The sequence below is a fragment of the Trachypithecus francoisi genome, unplaced genomic scaffold (assembly GCF_009764315.1).
Source record: "Trachypithecus francoisi isolate TF-2019V2 unplaced genomic scaffold, Tfra_2.0 Lachesis_group3, whole genome shotgun sequence".
NCBI lineage: Eukaryota > Metazoa > Chordata > Mammalia > Primates > Cercopithecidae > Trachypithecus > Trachypithecus francoisi.
In genome coordinates this window covers 141,840,680-141,860,645 of record NW_022681468.1, presented here as the reverse complement: position 1 = coordinate 141,860,645, position 19,966 = coordinate 141,840,680, and the positions used below count along the sequence as shown (strand labels likewise).

General features: G+C 39.8%; 1 protein-coding gene across 8 annotated transcripts in view; it reads left to right on the top strand.

Annotated features, from left to right (window-relative positions):
- Positions 1–19,966, top strand: part of SLC12A1 (solute carrier family 12 member 1) — a 103,597-nt gene that overhangs the window by 76,809 nt on the left and 6,822 nt on the right. For 4 of the 8 annotated variants that reach the window (XM_033190204.1, XM_033190209.1, XM_033190203.1 and 1 more), the window contains 5 exons: positions 894–1,037; positions 4,095–4,262; positions 4,496–4,607; positions 8,120–8,206; positions 15,769–15,904. In XM_033190204.1, coding sequence (XP_033046095.1) covers positions 894–1,037; positions 4,095–4,262; positions 4,496–4,607; positions 8,120–8,206; positions 15,769–15,904 — 647 coding nt within the window. Of the gene's footprint in view, positions 1–893; positions 1,038–4,094; positions 4,263–4,495; positions 4,608–8,119; positions 8,235–15,768; positions 15,905–19,966 lie in introns of those variants that run through there. The other 4 variants (XM_033190207.1, XM_033190205.1, XM_033190206.1 and 1 more) reach the window with 2 other exon arrangements.

Genomic DNA, 19,966 nt, shown 5'->3' with positions numbered 1-19,966 from the left:
AAATATTTTGCTTATTGAAAGGAATGGTGGTGGATGCTTTCCATTGTAATTTGTATCCAACGCCTAGAGAGTTTATTGTAAGATTTTGTTATCTTCTCTTAATTCTTGCTGTCTGTTTTTATGTTTCAATTCATGAAGCATTGTTGTGTGGCTGATATATACCCAGTGTACTTCTGTAATTTTGTCACTTCCAGTTGTAAAACATCTGTACCACTAGCTTAGGTCAGTAAATCGGTGGTTTACAGTGTGAAAGATTTTCTGTTTGTTGATTTTTGCATGGTAGTGAATAAGAATGGCATTAAATAGCCTCTCTTGCCCTCACAAATAAAAATGTAGTAACTTTATGTATCATAACTTAACACATAGAGCTATTTTTTTAAGCTAGTTGTGACAACTTTCTGAATACAATTTACTAAGATACATTACTTTTTATTTTTTCTTTTGGAGACAGGATCTCACTCTATTGCCCAAGCTGCAGTGCAGTGGCATGATCACGGCTCACTGCAGCCTCTACCCTCAAGGCTCAGGTGATCCTCTCACCTCGGCCTCCCAAGTAGCTGGCACTACACACCACACCCGGCTAATTTTTGTATCGTTCATGGGGATGGAGTTTCACCATGTTGCCCAGGCTGGTTTTGAACTCCTGGGCTCAAGTGAAACACCCGTCTTGGCTTCCCAAAGTGCTGAGATTACAGGCATGAGCTACCTCACCCAACCAAAATATATTACTTCTATTAAAAGATAATATATAAAAATCATTTAGAAAAACTATACTATGTATAAACAACTATCTTATCACATACATACCATTTTACATATTAAAAGTTTATAAGATTGTTTCTAGAAACTTTGTAGCTCTGAGTTAAGTGGGTGATTGTGTCTTCTTTCATCAGAGGAATTAGAGAGATTAGAACAGGAGAGACTAGCATTGGAAGCGACTATCAAAGACAATGAGTGTGAAGAGGAAAGTGGAGGCATCCGAGGCTTGTTTAAAAAAGCTGGCAAGTTGAACATTACCAAGACAACGCCTAAAAAAGGTAAGTACTTTTTAAAATTTGCAAGAAAGTTTACAAGATGAGCCACTATTTGAGCATCTAGAAAGTGTCCGAAGTCAGCATCTAAGATGTCGGGGCATTGAGTGTAGGTAGGAACTGAAAGGTTTCTCTCCAGAAGGTAGTATGGATAAACGGTAGCAGCTATTGTCATTTATCAACCTCATTAAGTACTTTATACCATCTTACTGTCAAAAATTATTTTTAAAATGTCATATTTGGTTTGGAAGTCAAATAGTGCTTAAGCAGATTGCATGCCATGAAACAGAAGATTCTCAGTTAAGATGAAAAGGGGATAGAAAATTAAGAGTCAGTATCCAAACCGTCTTATCCACACACACCCTTACCTTTCAGACATTTCAGGGAACTGAAATATGACTAGCACATGCAAATACGATATCCAGCTAGAACGCTGATTTCAAAAAAAGCATCTTTATCACAAACCAGAATGCAGGACTTAGAACTTTATTGATACTCGCTACCTGTAGATTTCATCTAAATCGTACACTTACATGTGAACTTATGGTATGCAGCCCTGGGACAGAGGATCAGAGGTTGGGAGAGCTCGTTATACGTTTTATAAACAGACGATTCAAACGTTTGGATTTTTGAAAATTACTTTCTGAAACGCTATGGGTTTGAGTTTAATGAGGTCCACAGTGACCTCTGCTGGTCAAAAATCAGAATGTTAGCAGGCATTTATGCAGGAATGTCCTGTAGTCACTGAAGTCACATTCTGGTGTGAGGCCAGGAAAAGATGGTTTCTCTGGGAGGGTCTCCAAGTCAAACAGCAGGATCCAAGTGGAGACTTAGCAGGCTTCTGGTCTAGGTTGACCGGGGCTAACCCTTCAAAGAGGCTCTTCGACAAGGCCATCTCCTACCCCATAAATGGTTTGTCTGTTTGCTTTCCTCCTATAGCCCAAAGATGAAATTTCACCTATAATATAATAGTTTTATATATCTACAGAGAATGATGGGAAATCCAGATATTACCCCACTTCAGATACTATGGGTGCTGTCGAGTTCCTGGGATAACCCCATGGGCCGTGGCCTACTCCTTACAGTTCACCTTAAAATGACGTAGATGATGTGTTTGAATTCAAGCTGAAGCTACATCAGGATGAAAATATTTAAATAAGACTGTTCTGGATGCTAACTACTATCTTCTTTTCTTTCTAATTATTTGGTTTAACTGTAAAAAACAAAGTTAACAATCCATTAAATCTGCTCTATTAAGTGGTACAGTCTGGAAAATAATGGAAAATTCAAAAGTCATAGCCCAACAGTGTACTCTAACTAGAGAGAAGGAAGCATTAATGTCCTTATGACAGCAGGACTTGTTATTTATTCTGGAAGCTTATTTCTGCATCACAATACTTGTTTTGGCAAAAATATACTCTTCCAAAAGTCAACATGTCAAATTGTTCAGAAAAGAAAAGTAATAATGTTATATACTGTTTTAATACCTAGAAATTTAAACACAGCTCTAAAGGGCTCATTCACTACTCTAGGCTTTCATTGGTTGTCAACTCTTTTGAGTTCTAGACCAGAACCAATCCTGCCCCCAGGCACCTGAGTATGAACAGGAGGCCTCTGGATACTTTGACTTGTCTGTAAGTGAGGGCAGAGCTTGGTCCATTTTGTAAATAAATTTTTCTCCCTCAGCAGTCCCAGGGATGTAAAAACAATATCTCATCATTGCTTCAGAACTGACAGACCCTAAACACAGAAACAGCAAAAGATAAAACAAAGCATCTTCAGAACCTTTTAGATCAGAGAGGAAGCTCTGAAGAGGCTGTCAGCCCTCCTCTAAGCACCAGGCTGACACCACCTCTTTGAAAGAGAGCAATAAAGTCATGACTTTCAAAGACACAGATATGAGAAATACTATGTACACTGTGGCAGAGAAACCCCTCTTGGCAAACAGGAACAGGTCCGGCTCCAACACTGGCCGAGTTCCCTGGTACACTTTCATTGTATCCATGTTAGGGTAGAAATTGCATTTTTAAAAATTTTAACTGTTTTATATGCACCCTGAACTATAACTCGAGTAAAGATGTTTTTATTTCCATATGTTCTTTTTTTGAGACGGAGTCTCACTCTGCCACCCAGGCTGGAGTGCAGTGGCCGGATCTCAGCTCACTGCAACCTCCGCCTCCCGGGTTCCCGCCATTCTCCTGCCTCAGCCTCCCGAGTAGCTGGGACTACAAGCGCCCGCCACCTCGCCCGGCTAGTTTTTTTTATTTTTTTAGTAGAGACGGGGTTTCACCGTGTTAGCCAGGATGGTCTCGATCTCCTGACCTCGTGATCCGCCCGTCTCGGCCTCCCAAAGTGCTGGGATTACAGGCTTGAGCCACTGCGCCCGGCCTATTTCCATATTTTCTAGCTTTTTTTTTTTTTTCCATCTAATTCACAAAGATTCAAATAGCTCAAATGGCTTTACTTTAGCTTCACAAGATTCATTCAAAAGAAAGCAGAGTTAGAGTAAGCCAGGCCGACTAAGGGACCAAATAGTCACAGAGTTCAAGATGCACACGGTCCCTGGCAAATTTTAGAAACCAGACCTGAATGGAACTTAAACCAAAATAGTGCTTCACGAATCAATGCCTTAATGAAAGGATATTTCTGATTCTATAGCTTATTTCCAGAAAATCACTTTCCACCTGTGAAGTAAATATAAAAATATTAATACTATTAAGTTGCTTTATATCTGAGATTTGGGGAAATGGGGATTTCTGGCCAGTAGCATTGTTGCATGCCTAAATAATAACTCCACTCTGAGACAGATTGCTAAAGGTCTGAAAAAATCCATTGTTTTTTAATAAAAACTTTAATCATAGAGCTGTTTTACTTAACTATTGACTGTCAATATTTTATTTAACTATTGAAGGTGGTCTAAATTATTCTGGGATTGGACTTTTATCTCTGCCTTTTGAAGAATAGAGTCGCTGTTTATTTTAGGTATAATAAACATGAATCTGTGACCTTTTCTCTATTTTCATCAGTAGATTGATTGGAAAGTTATTTTGTTTCTGCCCTCAGAAGCAAACAGATGCATCAATTCCTCTTTCGTTTCAGATGGCAGCATTAACACAATCCAGTCGATGCACGTGGGAGAGTTCAACCAGAAACTGGTGGAAGCCAGCAGTCAATTTAAAAAGAAACAAGAAAAAGGCACAATTGATGTTTGGTGGTTGTTTGATGATGGAGGTAAAAACTTTCAGAAAATACACTAGGGAAAAGAATTTCTATCTTGATCAACTTAACAAACTGCATGAGAAGGTATATGGGAATAATACTAGTTAAAGAATAACATTTCTGTGTTCTCCAAAGATTGTAACTTAATTAAGAGCTATCAATGTGGGAATGAATAAAGATATAAAGCTATTCATTTCCTCCCATTTAGATATACTCATCGTGTCATAATTCACTCTTTATTCCAGGGTTAACACTTCTTATCCCCTATATCTTGACTCTCAGAAAAAAATGGAAAGACTGTAAATTAAGGATCTATGTTGGAGGAAAGATCAACCGCATTGAAGAAGAAAAAATTACGTAAGTAGTTTACCACCCACATGTTAGGTCATTTCAGAGGTTTGTTGCTTTAATGCTTTAATTTTAATAACTTTAAGTGTCTCTGAGACACAATAGACTTAAAGACAAAGCCACCAGGATAGGCCTCGTGTTTACTTGGTTCTCTGGTCAGTAAATTATTTGCATATTTTTCCTGATCACTGTCTTCAAGCAAGACCTCTTATCCTCTGTCACAAATGCTTTCCAAAAGGAAGGTGCCACAGAAGCCTCATCGCAAGTCCTGAGTGGGAGCTTCATTATCTCATATAATGCTTATTTTGTTCTGACCAGTAAAGGCATCCAAGAAAAGAAGAGCCTAAAGGAAATTTGGGTCCACTTGCTTTTTCTGTGGGAATTCAAACCTCCTAATTCATGGCAGTCACTCTTAGCACAGCATATGTAAAAGAGAACTAAATGGAGAGACTGCACCTGGGTTCTAGCCCCAGCTCTGCCATCAAGGAGCTGTAGGACTTTGCAACAGTTGCCAAACACATCTGGGTCCCCAGTTTCTCCTTTGTAGTTTGAAAGAGTTTAAAGGGATGACTGTAGAGAACTCTTCTAATTTAAATTAAAAAAAAAAAAAATCCCACAGTGTAAGTCTGTATCTTTCTCATTAATTTAGCCATTGAGAGCTGATGCCAGGTGTGAGAATAATAAGCATGCTGAGAACATGACACATCTAGAGGTCTCTGGTAGAAATCCAGAAAACCACCTTCAGCAGCTCTTAGTCCCTCATGGCACTGAGGGACTAAGCTCTGCGTCCTTCCTGGAACCAGCACTTCCAGAAGTCACAAAATAATGACAGGCTTTATTCAGTAATTTTTAATATTTTCTCTTCCCTCTTAGGATGTATTGTGCTGTGAATGTGGTATATACACACACACACACACACACACACACACACACACACATATAGTTATATATTGCTACATTGTTACAGTCTGAGAAATGTGTCAGGCAATTTCATATTGTGCAAACATCAGGGTGTACTTACACAAACCTAGATGGTATAACCTACTACACACCTAGGTCATATAGTATACCCTGTTGCTCTAGGCTACAAATCTGAACTGAATACTGTAGACAACTGTAACACAGTGGTAAATATTTGTATATCAAAACATAGACACGGTACAGTAAAAGTACAGCATAAAAGATAAAAAATGGTCCACTTGTATTGGGCACTTACCATGAATGGAACTTGCAGGACTGGCAGTTGCTCTGGGTGCATCAGTGAGTGGTGAGGGAATGTGAGGCCCCAGGACATGACTACGCGACTGTAGATTTTATCAACACTGCATACTTGGGCTACACAAAATTTATACAAAAATATTTTTCTTCAAAGCTGGACCTGAGAATAAAAAATATTTTTTTCTTTAATAATAAATTCATCTTACCTTATTGCAACTTTTTTACTTTATAATTTCTAAGCTTTTGACCCTTTTGTAATAACACAGAACTTAAAACATATTGTACAGCTGTGCAAAAGTGTTTTTCTTATATCCTTATTCTATAAGCTTTTCTTTTTTATTTTATTTATTTATTTATTTTATTTTGAGGCGGAGTCTCGCTCTGTCGCCCAGGCTGGAGTGCAGTGGCGCGATCTCGGCTCACTGCAAGCTCCGCCTCCCGGGTTTATGCCATTCTCCTGCCTCAGCCTCGCGAGTAACTGGGACTACAGGCGCCCGCCACCTCGCCAGGCTAATTTTTTGTATTTTTAGTAGAGACAGGGTTTCACAGTCTTAGCCAGGATGGTCTCGATCTCCCGCCCGTCTCGGCCTCCCAAAGTGCTGGGATTACAGGCGTGAGCCACCACGCCCAGCCTGCTTTTTTCTATTTAAATATTTTTGTTAAAAACTGAAACACAAACACACACATTAGTGTAAGTCTATCCAGGGTTAGGATCATCAATATCACTGTCTGCCACGTCCACATCTTGTATCCCACTGGAAGGTGTTCCAGGGCAATAACAGGCATGGAGCTGTCATCTCCTATGATAACAATGCTTTCCTCTGGAATATCTCCTAAAGGACCTGCCAGAAGCTGTTTCACAGTTCACTTTTTTTAATAAGTAGAAGGAGTACACTCTAAAATAATAATAAAAGGTATAGTATGTAAACACATAACCAGTAACAGTCATTTATTATTGTTATCAAGTATTACGTACTGTACGCAATTATATGTGCTGTATTTTTATATGACTGGCAGTGCAGTAGGTTTGTTTACACCAGCATCACCACAAACGTGTGAATAATGCGCTGTGCTATGCCATTATTACAACAGCTATGACATCACTAGGTGATAGGAATTTTTCAGTTTCATTATAATCTTATGGGACCACGATTGTACATGCAGTCTGTCATTGACCAGAATGTTATTATGTGGTGTATGACTGCATATATATTATACATATATGCATATATGTCTTTTCAATCAAATCAATGTTATGTATATACTAATATTATATATATTTAATTGTACTTCAAGAGGATCATATTAACATGGAAACTAACATAATGTCTATAATATTTTATATTTCTTAAAGCTGCCAATATTTTATTGGGACAATTAGTATAATTTGAAAATGTTTTGTGGCTTAAATGGTAGTATGGCATCAATGTTAAATTTTCCAATTTCAAAAATTGTGCTGTCTTTATATAAGAGATTGTCCTTGTTCTTAGGAACTGCCCACTGAAAAATTTAGGGGTAAAGGTGCCTAATATCTGCAACTGACTTTAAAAGATTAGAGTAGATAGGTAGATAGATAGAGATAGAAGTAAATAGATAGATAAATATAAAGAGAGAGAAACAAAGAAAATGGTAAATCAAACGGGACAAAATATAAACAACTGGTGAATCTGGGAGTTCTTTGTATTATCTTAAACACTTTTCTGTAACTTTGAAATTATATCAAAATTATCAATTGCCAAGAAAAAACCTCATATATATATATATAAGCCATATATATGAGGCTTATATATATGAGGTTTTATAATATACACAATGGTTTATAATGTTATAATATGTTTATATATTATATAATTTATATAATATATGTTTGGATATATAATTAATCATATATAATTTATCATATTATGATATATTGTATAACTGTCAGTAGTTTGTCAGTAACTATAAAAATTATCACCAATATAATAGTCCATAAGTATTAAGACTTGCTATCTTTCAAATAATAAGAAATGTGGACAGGTTTGCATTCTGTTCCCTGTGACATAAATGCAAGGTTGGATTGGCTGTTGCCAGTGTCTGCACCTACAGGGGTTCTTTATGCCTTCAGTGAAATAGCTTGGTCCACACTTAATGTGTTCATCAAGTACTGTAATGAAAATCAAACACCAACCAAAAAGCCTCTGTCTGAAAGCTAAGCTGAAATAAGACGTGATTGCTTTTGATATCTTAACTCAAACACAAAACTCTTTGATTGAAAATAGTTAAATATGCAATGATGAAGTATTTTCCTTTCATATTTTCAGAATGGCTTCCCTTCTGAGCAAATTTAGGATAAAATTTGCAGACATCCATATCATTGGTGACATCAACATTAAGCCAAACAAAGAGAGGTATGAAATATTTAACAAGATCCATTGATTACCCATGGTACTCTCTCATTCTCTTTTGTGTTGATTATCAAACAGTAAAAATGTTATGTATTTACTGCAGTGACTTCTTGATGGGATCTAATAAGAAGGGCCTTCAAATAATCATGACAGAACTAACAAGTACATTCTAAAGGGAAGAAAAGCTTTTACAGTGAAGACAAGCCTGAGAGGGAGAATTGTTGAAACAGATTAGTTCGTATTTTAGAATTGCCCTTCCTGTTCTTGGTTTCTATGGTGGCAAGAGTAGGGGGAAGCGCAAGGTCATACTATTCTGACCGGAGCCATCAGGGCAAGTTTTGTTATTCAAAGTTACTCGTGGAGCAGCCTGGATGGGGAGCTCTGATGGAGAAGATGTGGAAACAGCTCGTGTCTTCTCTGCACACGGACAATACCAACTCCCCAGGGTCATTTTAGCTTTTAGGCACTAAAGGCCCAACAGGTAAGGCCTGTGAATTTTGCGGGGATGTCTAAAACTATCTGAAGCCTGGAAAAGAAATGTACTGGCTCCAAAATAAAAAAAGAAAATGACAAAATCAAAGTAATCACTTAAATATCTTCAAAATGTGACATTATTTTAATCCTCATTAATTGTTATATTTATCAACTCCATTAGTGTCTTTGTCAGCTCAGGCTGCTATACCAAAATGCCATGGACTGGGTGGATTAAACAACAGACACTTATTTCTCACAGTTCTGGCGAAGTTCTGGGAAGTCCAAGTTCAAGGCGCTAACTTACTCAATTTCCTTTGAGGGCCCTCTTCGTGGTGTGCAGATGGCCGCCTCCTTGCTATGTCCTCACATGGTGGAAAGAATTCTCTCTTTCTCCTCCTATAAGAGCACTAATCCTGTAATAGGAAACCTAGCCTCATGAACTTATCTCAACCTAATAACCACCCAAAGGCTTCACCTCCAAATACTATCACATGGAAGTTAGGGCTTCAACACATGAATTTGGGTGGGGGGACACAAGCATTCAGCCTATAGCAATGATATTTTTGGAGTTTTTTGTTTTGAGACAGGGTCTCACTCTGTCACCCAGGATGGAGTGTAGCAGTGCAATCTCAGCTCACAACAACCTCTGCCTCCTGGACTCAGGTCATTCTCCCACCTTGGCCTCCTAGGTAGCTGGGACCACAAGCACATGCTACCACTCCTAGCTAATTTTTTGGTAGAGACAGGCTTTCGCCATGTTGCCTAGGCTGGTCTCAAGCCCCTGAGCTTAAGTGATCTGCCCGCCTTAGCCTCCCAAAGTGCTGGGATTACAGACATGAGCCATCACACCTGGCAACACTGATACTTGAAAACACTTGTAGGTTACATCTTCACAGTAGTTTGCAAGGGTGCAAGAAGATTGTTTAGAAACAATGGCCAATTTTAAATTAAATTAAATATTTAGAGTTATCATTTAACAATTACAAAATGTTTTCAATTATTTATAGTCTAAAATCATATTTACTGTTGCACTCAGATGCAATTTAATACATTTGATTTCGTGTAGAGTGGGGCCTCCAAGAGGAATCATACAGAGGGATGTGAAGGTCCCAGAATGGCTTAGATTATCACAGTTCTGTCAGATCTCTTCCCTTTTCTGTTGACCATCATTTCTTTTTCCTTTTGTACTTCTTTTTTTGTGTGTTTTTTTTTAAATGGAGTCTCGCTCTGTTGCCAGGCTGTAGTGCAATGGCACCATCTTGGCTCACTGCAACCTCCGACGCCCTGATTCAAGGGATTCTCCTGCCTCACTCAGCTGCTAAATAGCTGGGATTACAGGCACGTGCCACCACGCCCAGCTAATTTTTGTATTTTTTTTTTTTTTTAGTAGAGACGGGGTTTCACCATGTTGACCAGGATGGTCTCGATCTCCTGACCTTGTGATCTGCTTGCCTCAGCCTCCCAAAGTACTGGGATTACAGGCGTGAGCCACCACACCCGGCCCCTTTTGTACTTTTGATGGATTATAATTCCATGTTTTTCAAGGCTTCTTGACTCTTTCCTTCTTTTGATTTATTGCTATTCTATATGAGCTTAATAACTAACTGAAAATTATTCCAATTTAAGATGCATTCTTACTGATCAAACAAACTTGAATTTCATATTCTTTGAGGTTACTCATGATCCTTCCAAGGCAGTGGGTCAGTTAAAATGGTTTTACAAAACACCTTAACTGCAAGGCATGGTGGTTCACACCTGTAACCTCAGCACTTTGGGAGGCCAAGACAGGAGGATCGCTTGAGCCCAGGAGTTCCAGAGCAGCCTGGGCAACATACCAAGACCCCCAAAAATAGAAAAAATTCACCAGGCTTGGTGGTGTATGCCTGTAGTCCTACTCAGGAGGCTAAAGCAGGAGGATCACGTGAACCTGGGATGTCAAGGCTACAGTGAGCCATGATCACCCCACTGCACTGCAGGCTGGGTGACAAGAGTCTCTTTTTTGAGACCCTGTCTCAAAAAAAAAAAGAAAAGAAAAGAAAAAAGAGCCGGGCATGGTGGCTTACACCTGTAATCCCAGCACTTTGGGAGGCTGAGGCAGGCAGATCACCTGAGGTCAGGAGTTTGAGACCAGCCTGACCAACATGGCAAAACCCTGTCCCTAATAAAAATACAAAAATTAGCCAAGCGTGATGGTGGGCGCCTGTAATCCAAACTACTCGGGAGACTGAGGCAGGAGAATCACTTGGATCTGGGAGGCAGAGGTTGTGGTGAGCCGAGATCGTACCATTGCACTATAGCCTTAGCAACAGAGCGAGACTCCATCTCAAAAAAAAAAAAAAAAAAAAGAGAGGGAGAGAAAAGAAATAAATTACTGTGATAAGAAAGCTATAATCGACAGGGTTAAACTGGTTATTACTTTGTGATATTTCTTTACACCATACTCTAATGCATTACATTCTTATATTTCTACAGTTATAAATGCGTAAGAAAAACTAAGAACACATAATTCTTATTGACAAATGTAATTAACATTCTGATATTAACTGGGTTGTCATACAGTAATCTCTGGTAGCCTTCCACTTTTTATTCAAAGAATTTCCATTCTCTATATCATTGCATTTTGGCATTTGCAGTGTTATAATCAAACAAGCTCATCATATGGCTCTAATTGGTAGAAATACATCCTCTTTCATAACAGCAAGTCCAGCAATTCCTTAGTACATGCCACTTAACAATAGGGCATAGCCGGCCAGTGCTCTGCAAGATAGGGCCATTTTCTGTTGTCTAGTGGGTAGTCACTGTGTCTTCTACTGACTTTGGATTTCCTATAAGCCTTACTGAACATGAATTATCCACCATTTTTTTTTTTTTTTTTTTTCGGAGACAGGATCTCACTCTGTCATCTAGGCTAGGTTGCAGTGGTACAATCACAGCTCATCGTAGCCTCTAACTCCAGGGCTCAAGAGATCCTCCTGCCTCAGCCTCTTGAGTAGCTGGGTCTACAGGCATGAGCCACTATACCCAGCTTTTTTTCTGGTAAAGAAAAAGTCTCACTATGTTGCCCTGACTGGTCTCAAACCCCTGGGCTTAACTGATCCTGCCACCTTGGCTTCCAAAAGTACTGGAATTACAGGCATGAGCCAGCACACCTGGCCTCACCCACTTCTTGTAGCCAAATTCTCCTTGCTGTTGTTGGTCTTATCCTTAGGTAAGCATTATCAATGTTTGCTGACATTATCAATGTTTTGCTGACTAATTTGTGGCTCTATTTCTTTGTCTCTTTACTTGTCAATCTAGTTTTCTCAACCCAAGTCCTTATATCCTTCTCCTTCTTTCATACTAGTCTGTCCAGCTGCCACGGTCACCACCCTGCATAGCCATCCTTTCTGTCCTGTTGCTGAGGCTGATGTACCTCTTCCATTAACAAAGACTCTTTTTTCTTTGAATACTTTTCGTAGTCTGGACACTCTTCTTCTTACTACTCTGACCTTTGTCCCAGGATGTCCTCTTCTGATGTCCACCGTGTTCATTTGTATTTGTCACATGTCCTCATTATCCTGGAATAAAAAGAATTAATCTTTTTGTCAGGAAATCAATTAGTTTTCAAAATTTTGGAAGTTTTCTCTCTGTTGTTTCAAGGTATTAAGGAAAATGCAGGAAAAAAAATCCGTTCTTACTAAAATAAAAGAATTCTTGTGACCAATACACCCTGCTGATGAAACAGGAGGCCACCAGAAGGAGTGTGCTGGAAGAGCCATCCTCTTCTCTTCAGCCTCCTGCCACAGTGATGTCATATTACTTTATAAAACAGTCCCTATCTGATGTTGGCAATGGCTGTTCCAATACTTGAAAGTAACCCTAATGTAGAACACAGTACGGTCATTCAGTAAATCTCACAGATGGCCACTAGTAGCGCATCTGGCACATTTGTAATACCTTAATTAAGGCAACTCCTCTGGATGGTCTAATCAGAGAAAGAGAACTCTTCCCCTGGGCTGATGCAGCCCCAGACCCAGGAGCTAACGTTTAGAGAATAGAACACTGGCTCAATTTCAGCTCCCACCTGGACCTTGGCCAGGCAGCCCCTACCTACTGTTAACAACTATACCCTGATCACTACTCTTTCTTGGTCACCAGGTGATACACAATATGTCAAAAATAGCTTGTCAGTGATTTCCATGTTGGAGGCTAATTTTAAATGCCCTCAAATTGCCTTTAATAAATCTTTCAACTACCCATAAAACATCAGTAAGTCTTGATGGAGTAATTTTATCATAGAAACATTATCTATAAACATGGTAGGGCAAGGGTGAAAGGGAGTATAAAAGCAAAGTTAATGAGAAAATAATCGAGCCAGGAGAAACTGAAAAGCTCTTGTGCTTAAATTCCATTTTTTATTGTATAGATTGAATTAAAAGTCTTAGGACAAAAAGACAACAATCTTTATGTGGAAATCAAAGAGAAACTAGAAGCAATTAAGTAGGTAATTTAGTTTAAAGATGCTAGAGTAGTCCCAGAAACAATTGGTACATTACTTTGAGAGAAGAAATTTTATGTAGACTTGGGGGGAAAATACTATGCAATTTAAAAAATTTTAAACTTTGTTATGAGGAACAAGGATGGGGAAGGCAGCAGTTAATTTTAACAATTGAATTCTTATTTATATTTAATAGCATGTAACACTTGGCTTATTCTAGAGTCAATTAAAAGTACTTATAAGGAAAAAATCAGATTTAATGAGAATCAAAATAGAAATCTTGAGCTACGTCAGGATCCCATAGTGAAGAGAATGAAAAATAGCCAGTTCAAAGATGATCCAAAGGATAGACAAATCAAAGATGAACACAGAGAAGGAGCAGTAAGTGTTCAAAGACAAAAATGGGCAAATACAGCCCTGTTATCATCCTGTGTCACTTAGCATGTTTCAATTGCAAGTAAAAGAAAACTTAACTCACAGTGATTTAGACAATAGGAATTACTTTCATATGTAACTTAAAAATACAATCATATTTTGGATTTCAGGCTAAACTTGATCTAGGTTAATTTTGTAATCAAGCACTAATTCTCTTTCAGTCTCCCTACTTTACTTTTTTTTTTTAATAAAAGCATCCATCAAAGTTGATTTCACTTATAAAAACAAGATGACTGTCAATTGTAACCAGGACTACCTACTCGCTCATGTATATTCCATAGGAGAGAAAGTTTGTCTCTTCCCAAATTACTGAGCTCAGGGTCCAGGGCTCCTTTCAGGTTTCACTAACCTAAGCCACTGAGACATTACTGTGGTCAGCATAGTAGTGGGTACTTATTGGTTCAAGTTTCCCTATGTTATGTGCCCACCTGGCCAATCACTCTGGAAGAAGACATAGAGTTGTGCTGATTGTCTATGCTGGCAATGAAGTCATTCCCACTGAAACTACAATGAGGAAAACATAGTACAGTTGCTGGGGAGACAACCAGCAACCTCCACTCCACCTTCTATTCCTTAGGAAACTATTTTTGTCCTGTGCTTTCTAACAAGAATTTGGGTTGAGCTGCAAAGAAACTCTCATCCTGATCAAAATAAGTATATGAAGAGCTTAAACAGAAAGCCTCTCCATTGCTAACATCAATCCTGTGGCTGCTGAGTAAAGTGAATGTCTTGCCTTTCTAAGGCACTGCATGCTTTTCAGAGCACTGTCACCCAAATCATCACAGTGACTCTCAAACCAGTTTCTAGCAGCCATTGTTACTCCCCTTCTAGCAGCCATGGTTACTCCCCTTTTATAGCCTAGAATATCCAGGCCAAGGAGGACAACGCAAGAGCTGGAGCGAGAACCCAGACCCTACTCTCCGAAGCCAGCACCTTTCCATAGTGATGGCCACTCCCAGAGGTCTCTAAAGGCATGACACTATTGAAATAGGAAATCAAAGTTGAAAGAATAATAGGGCCTATCAGTCTTATTCTTTCCCTGTCTTTGCCTACCTTTCTAAAGAAGTCAATGCAATGGAAGCCTAACGCATTAAGTATCTTTTCAGTCTCTTAACAAAGGCTCACTAGTAGGGACAATCCTGCTCCTTTGTAATCTCTGCACTTTTATCTGCAAATCCTAAATCAGACCAGTTGGCGAGATAATTGAACTCATTACTTCATATTTTCATTTCCTGACTTAACAACATATTGATTCTAATTATTATTCATTCCAAAATTACTAAATTATAACTAAGCTACATTATATAAAACCAAAGAAATTGTTCTTACTTGAGATCATCTTAAAGCAGCACACTAGAGACAACTACTGCCGTAAATATAAGTTTTACTTCGTATCATTGTTTTTAAAAATAAATCTTATGAGGTTCTTATAAGTATTTTTTTAAATGTTCTGTAGCTCTTAGCTGCTAGTTTTCTCCTCAGCAATTTCTTTTTAAATGTTCTAACATAGTCTCAGATTTTTAGGCATTAAAACAGTATTGATTTTTGTTCTTTCTCCTAACATGAACCTGAATAATACTCATTTGAAAATCTCAGACAGCAACATCAAACAACAAAAGGACAAGAGGAGCATTATTTGCAGAAAGCATCCAAATTGTTCTACAATCATTAAACTTGTGGGAGCCCTTGCTGTTCTCGTCCTACCTGCCAGCGGCCTCCTGCCATGAGTGGGAGTTGCCATGTAGACTAAGGGTGAGGGTAGCCGTATCCATTTCCTACGTTAATTGATTAATTTCTCCCATAGAGTCTGTACAATAAGCAGGTGAAAACTCACTTGTGTGCTAAAGTATCTACATTACAACTGTGTCTTTGACTACACTATGCAGAAAATGTATTTGCAGAACAATTACTACCTATATGTTTGTGTGATAATATTGAAGATCTAATACCTAATAGGCTAACAAGGCCTCGAACACACTAAGGCCTTTTCTGGGGTAGGGAGGGTGTACTGTAGCCATGGTTTTACTCACAGTAAATTCCCTGCAAAGATAATTCTTAAAAGATTTGCATGATATTCAGCTCTGATTCCACAGCCAGCAGAGCCAGTCATACCTGGAGTATCTGTGAAATAATGAGTTAGTTTCCCACTGTGAGGCCTCCTTTATAATTCAAATTTCAGCTGGAAAGTCTTTGAAGAGATGATTGAACCATATCGTCTCCATGAAAGCTGCAAAGATTTAACAACTGCTGAGAAATTAAAAAGAGAAACTCCATGGAAAATTACAGATGCAGAACTGGAAGCAGTCAAGGAAAAGGTAAGGACTTGTCTTTCTTAATTTTTTTGCTGTCTCACTAGCTGAAAAAGGAAACAGTAGTTGATTTAAAGACAAAGAAGCAATATATTTATTATCAAATGTCATTATTCAAGATCCAAGGTTTCTGCATTTTTCAAGTGCTTTTCAATCATTTACTGGATATGATTATTTAGAAAACGGTTTCATTTTTCCCATAAGGTCAATTATTTCTTAAAAGTTAAAAAATAGGTTATTGGCACAGATTGTGAAGTCTCCTTTCAAATTTCATTTTAAAGAACAGGAGAGAGACTCATCAGCCTAAAATAATTTGAGTCAATATGTATGCAAAGTTGATAAAGTTAGATGGACTCACAATTTAACACAATAACAAATAATTTTAAACTGATGAAGAGATGTCTATGAAAAACTTATAAAGGCATCTGAGGAAACATCCGATGTGATTGGAACAATGAATATGGAAGCCGGATCCAGCACACATTGTAATATGGATATAAAAATGGTGAGCCTTTCTAGAGAGTGCAGTAAGATGCTCCCATCTGTGCCTTCTGTCCTGAGCCGAATGAAGCTAGTGATTTTCATTCGCGTCCGTGTGAAGAGACTACCAAACAGGCTTTGTGTAAGCAACAAGGCTGTTTATTTCACCTGGGTTCAGGTGGGCTGAATCCAAAAAGAGAGTCAGGGAAGGGAGATGGGGTGGGCCGTTTTATAGGATTTGGGTAGGTAAAGGAAAATTACAGTCAAAGGGCGTTGTTCTCTGGTGGGTAGGGGTGGGGGTCACAAGGTGCTCAGTGGGGGAGCTTTTCAGCCAGGATGAGCCAGGAAAAGGAATTTCACAAGGTAATGCCATCAGTTAAGGCAGGAACAGGCCATTTTCACTTCTTTTGTGGTGGAATGTCATCAGTTAAGGCAGGAACCAGCCATCTGGATGTGTACATGCAGGTCACAGGGGATATGATGGCTTAGCTTTGGCTCAGAGGACTGACATTCCTGTCTTCTTATATTAATAAGAAAAATAAAACAAATAGTGTTGAAGTGTTGGGGCGGTGAAAGTTTTTGGGGTGTGGTATGAAGAGATAATGGGCGATGTTTCTCAGGGCTGCTTCAAGTGGGATTAGGGGCAGCATGGGAACCTAGAGTGGGAGAGATTAAGCTGAAGGAAGATTTTGTGTTAAGAGGCGATATTGTGGGGTTGTTAGAAGGATCATTGGTCTATAGAATGATTGATGATGGCCTGGATGCAGTTTTGTATGAAAAACTAAAAGGAAGACACAAGGTCCAAATAAGAGAAGGAGAAAAAACAGGTATTAAAGGACTAAGAATTGGGAGGACTTAGGACATCCAATTAGAGACAGCCTAAGGGGGTTCAGCATAATTACTTGGTTGGTGAGTTTTTAGGCTCTACCCAAGTTTTTGGGGTGCAGTTCAAGTTGGGCTGGTGTCTGGAATGAGACCAGGACCTAATAAAAAGGAGCATCCACACAGGAGCTCAAATGGGCTGGAACCTGTAGCATTCCGAGGACAGGCCAGAATTCTGACAAGGGAAAGTGGTAAAAGTATTGTCTAGTCCTTTTTAAGTTGGTGACTGAGCTTGGTGAGGTGTGTTTTTAAAAGACTGTTAGTCTGTTTTACTTTTCCTGAAGATTGAGGACAGTAAAGGACATAAAGGTTTCACTCAATACCAAAAGCCTGAAAACTGCTTGGGTAATTTGACTAATAAAGGCCGGTCCGTCATCGGACTGTATAGAGGTGGGAAGTCTAAACTGAGGAATTACATCCGACAGAAGGGAAGAAATGACCACCGTGGCCTTCTCAGACCCTGTGGGAAAGGCCTCTACCCATCCAGTGAAAGTGTCTACCTAGACCAAGAGGTATTTTAGTTTCCTGACTGGAGGCATGTGAGTAAAGTCAATTTGCCAGTCCTGGGTGCGGGCAAATCCCCGAGCTTGATGTGTAGGAAAGGGAGGGGGCCTGAACAATCCTTGAGGAGTAGTAGAATAGCAGATGGAACACTGAGAAGTGATTTCCTTGAGGATAGATTTCCATGCTGGAAAGGAAACGAGAGGTTCTAAGAGACGGGCTAGCGGCCTTGTAACCTAGATGGAAGAGGTTATGAAATGACTACCGAATAGAATGGGCCTGTGAGGCTGGAAGGAGTTATTTTCCTTGGTCTAAGAACCATTTGCCTTGTGTGGGAAGAGATTGATAGGTGGAAGTTTCCACAGGGGAGTAGGTGGGAGTGGCCAGATGAGGAGGAAAAACTGCCATGAGGGATAGAAGTTGGAACGCTAGCTGCTTTTTTAGCTACCTTATCAGCATAAGCATTTTCCTGAGCGATAGGATTTGATGCCTTTTGATGGCTGCTTTTTTAGCTACCTTATCAGCATAAGTGTTGCCCTGAGCCGATGGGATCTGATGCCTTTTGATGGCCTTTGCAGTGAATGACTTCAGCTTCCTTTGGAAGTAAAGGGGCTTTGCCAAGCGTTTTTATTAAAGAGGCATTAATGATGGAGGACCCTTGCAAGGTGAGGAAATCTCTTTCAGCCCATATAACAGCATGGTGGTGCAGAATATGGAAAGCATATTTAGAGTCAGTATAAATATTGACGCATAGTCCTTTAGGAAGAGTGAGGGCCTGAGTTAAGGCAACTAGTTCCGCTTGCTGAGAGGTAGTGGAGGGTGGCAGAGCAGTAGCCTCAATGGTAGGTGTGGAAGATACTATCTTCGGGGGCGTGGAAGATACTATAGCATAGCCTGCCTTTGCTGGTGAGTGGTGATTAGGCCTGGTGGAACTGCCATCAATAAACTAAGTGTGTTCAGGGCGAGGGACATGAAGAATATGGGGAAATGGAGTGAATGTCAGGTGATTAGAGATATGGTCATGGGGGTCAGGTGTGGTATCAGGAGTAATGTGGGAGGCCAGATTGAAGTCTGGCCCAGGAACAATGGTAACTGTGGGAGACGGAATAAAGAATGAGTATAGCTGAAGGAGCTGGGGAGCAGAAAGTATATGCGTCAGATGGGAGGAAGAAAATGGATTTTGGAAGTTATGAGAACTGTAGAGTGAGTTGAGCATAGCTTGTGATTTTTTAGGGTCTCTCAAAGTATTAAAGCCGAGTGGTAGCTGCTGCACGCAGACATGAGGGCTAGGCTGAAAGAGTAAGGTCAAGTTGTTTGGACAGAAAGGCTACAGGGCGCAGTCCCGGCTATTGTGTAAGAATTCTGACCACCCTAACCATGCCTAGGAAGGAAAGGAGTTGTTGTTTTGTAGAAGGGATTGGGGTTTGGGAGATTAGCTGGACATGATCATCAGGGAGAGCATATGTGTTTTTATGAGAATTATGCCGAGATAGGTAACAGAAGAGGAAGAAATTTGGGCTTGACTGAAGTATTGGGAGCTGTCTGTGAAGCCTTGCGGCAGTAGAGCCTAGGTAATTTGCTGAGCCTGATGGGTGACAGGGTCAGTCCAAGTGAAAGCAAAGAGAGGCTGAAGGGTGCAAAGGAATAGTAAAGAAAGTTGGCTGGGCGCGGTGGCTCAAGCCTGTAATCCCAGCACTTTGGGAGGCCGAGACGGGCGGATCACAAGGTCAGGAGATCGAGACCATCCTGGCTAACATGGTGAAACCCCGTCTCTACTAAAAAGTACAAAAAAATAGCCGGGCGAGGTGGCGGGCGCCTGTAGTCCCAGCTACTCGGGAGGCTGAGGCAGGAGAATGGCGTGAATCCGGGAGGCAGAGCTTGCAGTGAGCTGAGATCCGGCCACTGCACTCCAGCCTGGGCAACAGAGCGAGACTCCGTCTCAAAAAAAAAAAAAAAAAAAAAGTATGTTTGTGATCCAGAACAGAAAAATGGGTTGTGGAGGGAGGTATTGAGGATAGGAGAGTATATGGGTTTGGCACCTCGGGGTGGATAGGCAAAACAATTTGGTTGATAAGGCGCAGATCCTGAACTAACTTGCAAGGCTTGTCTGGTTTTAGGACAGGTAAAATGGGGGAATTGTAAGGAGAGTTTATAGGCTTTAAAAGGCCACGCTGTAACAGGCGAATGATAACAGGGTTTAATTGT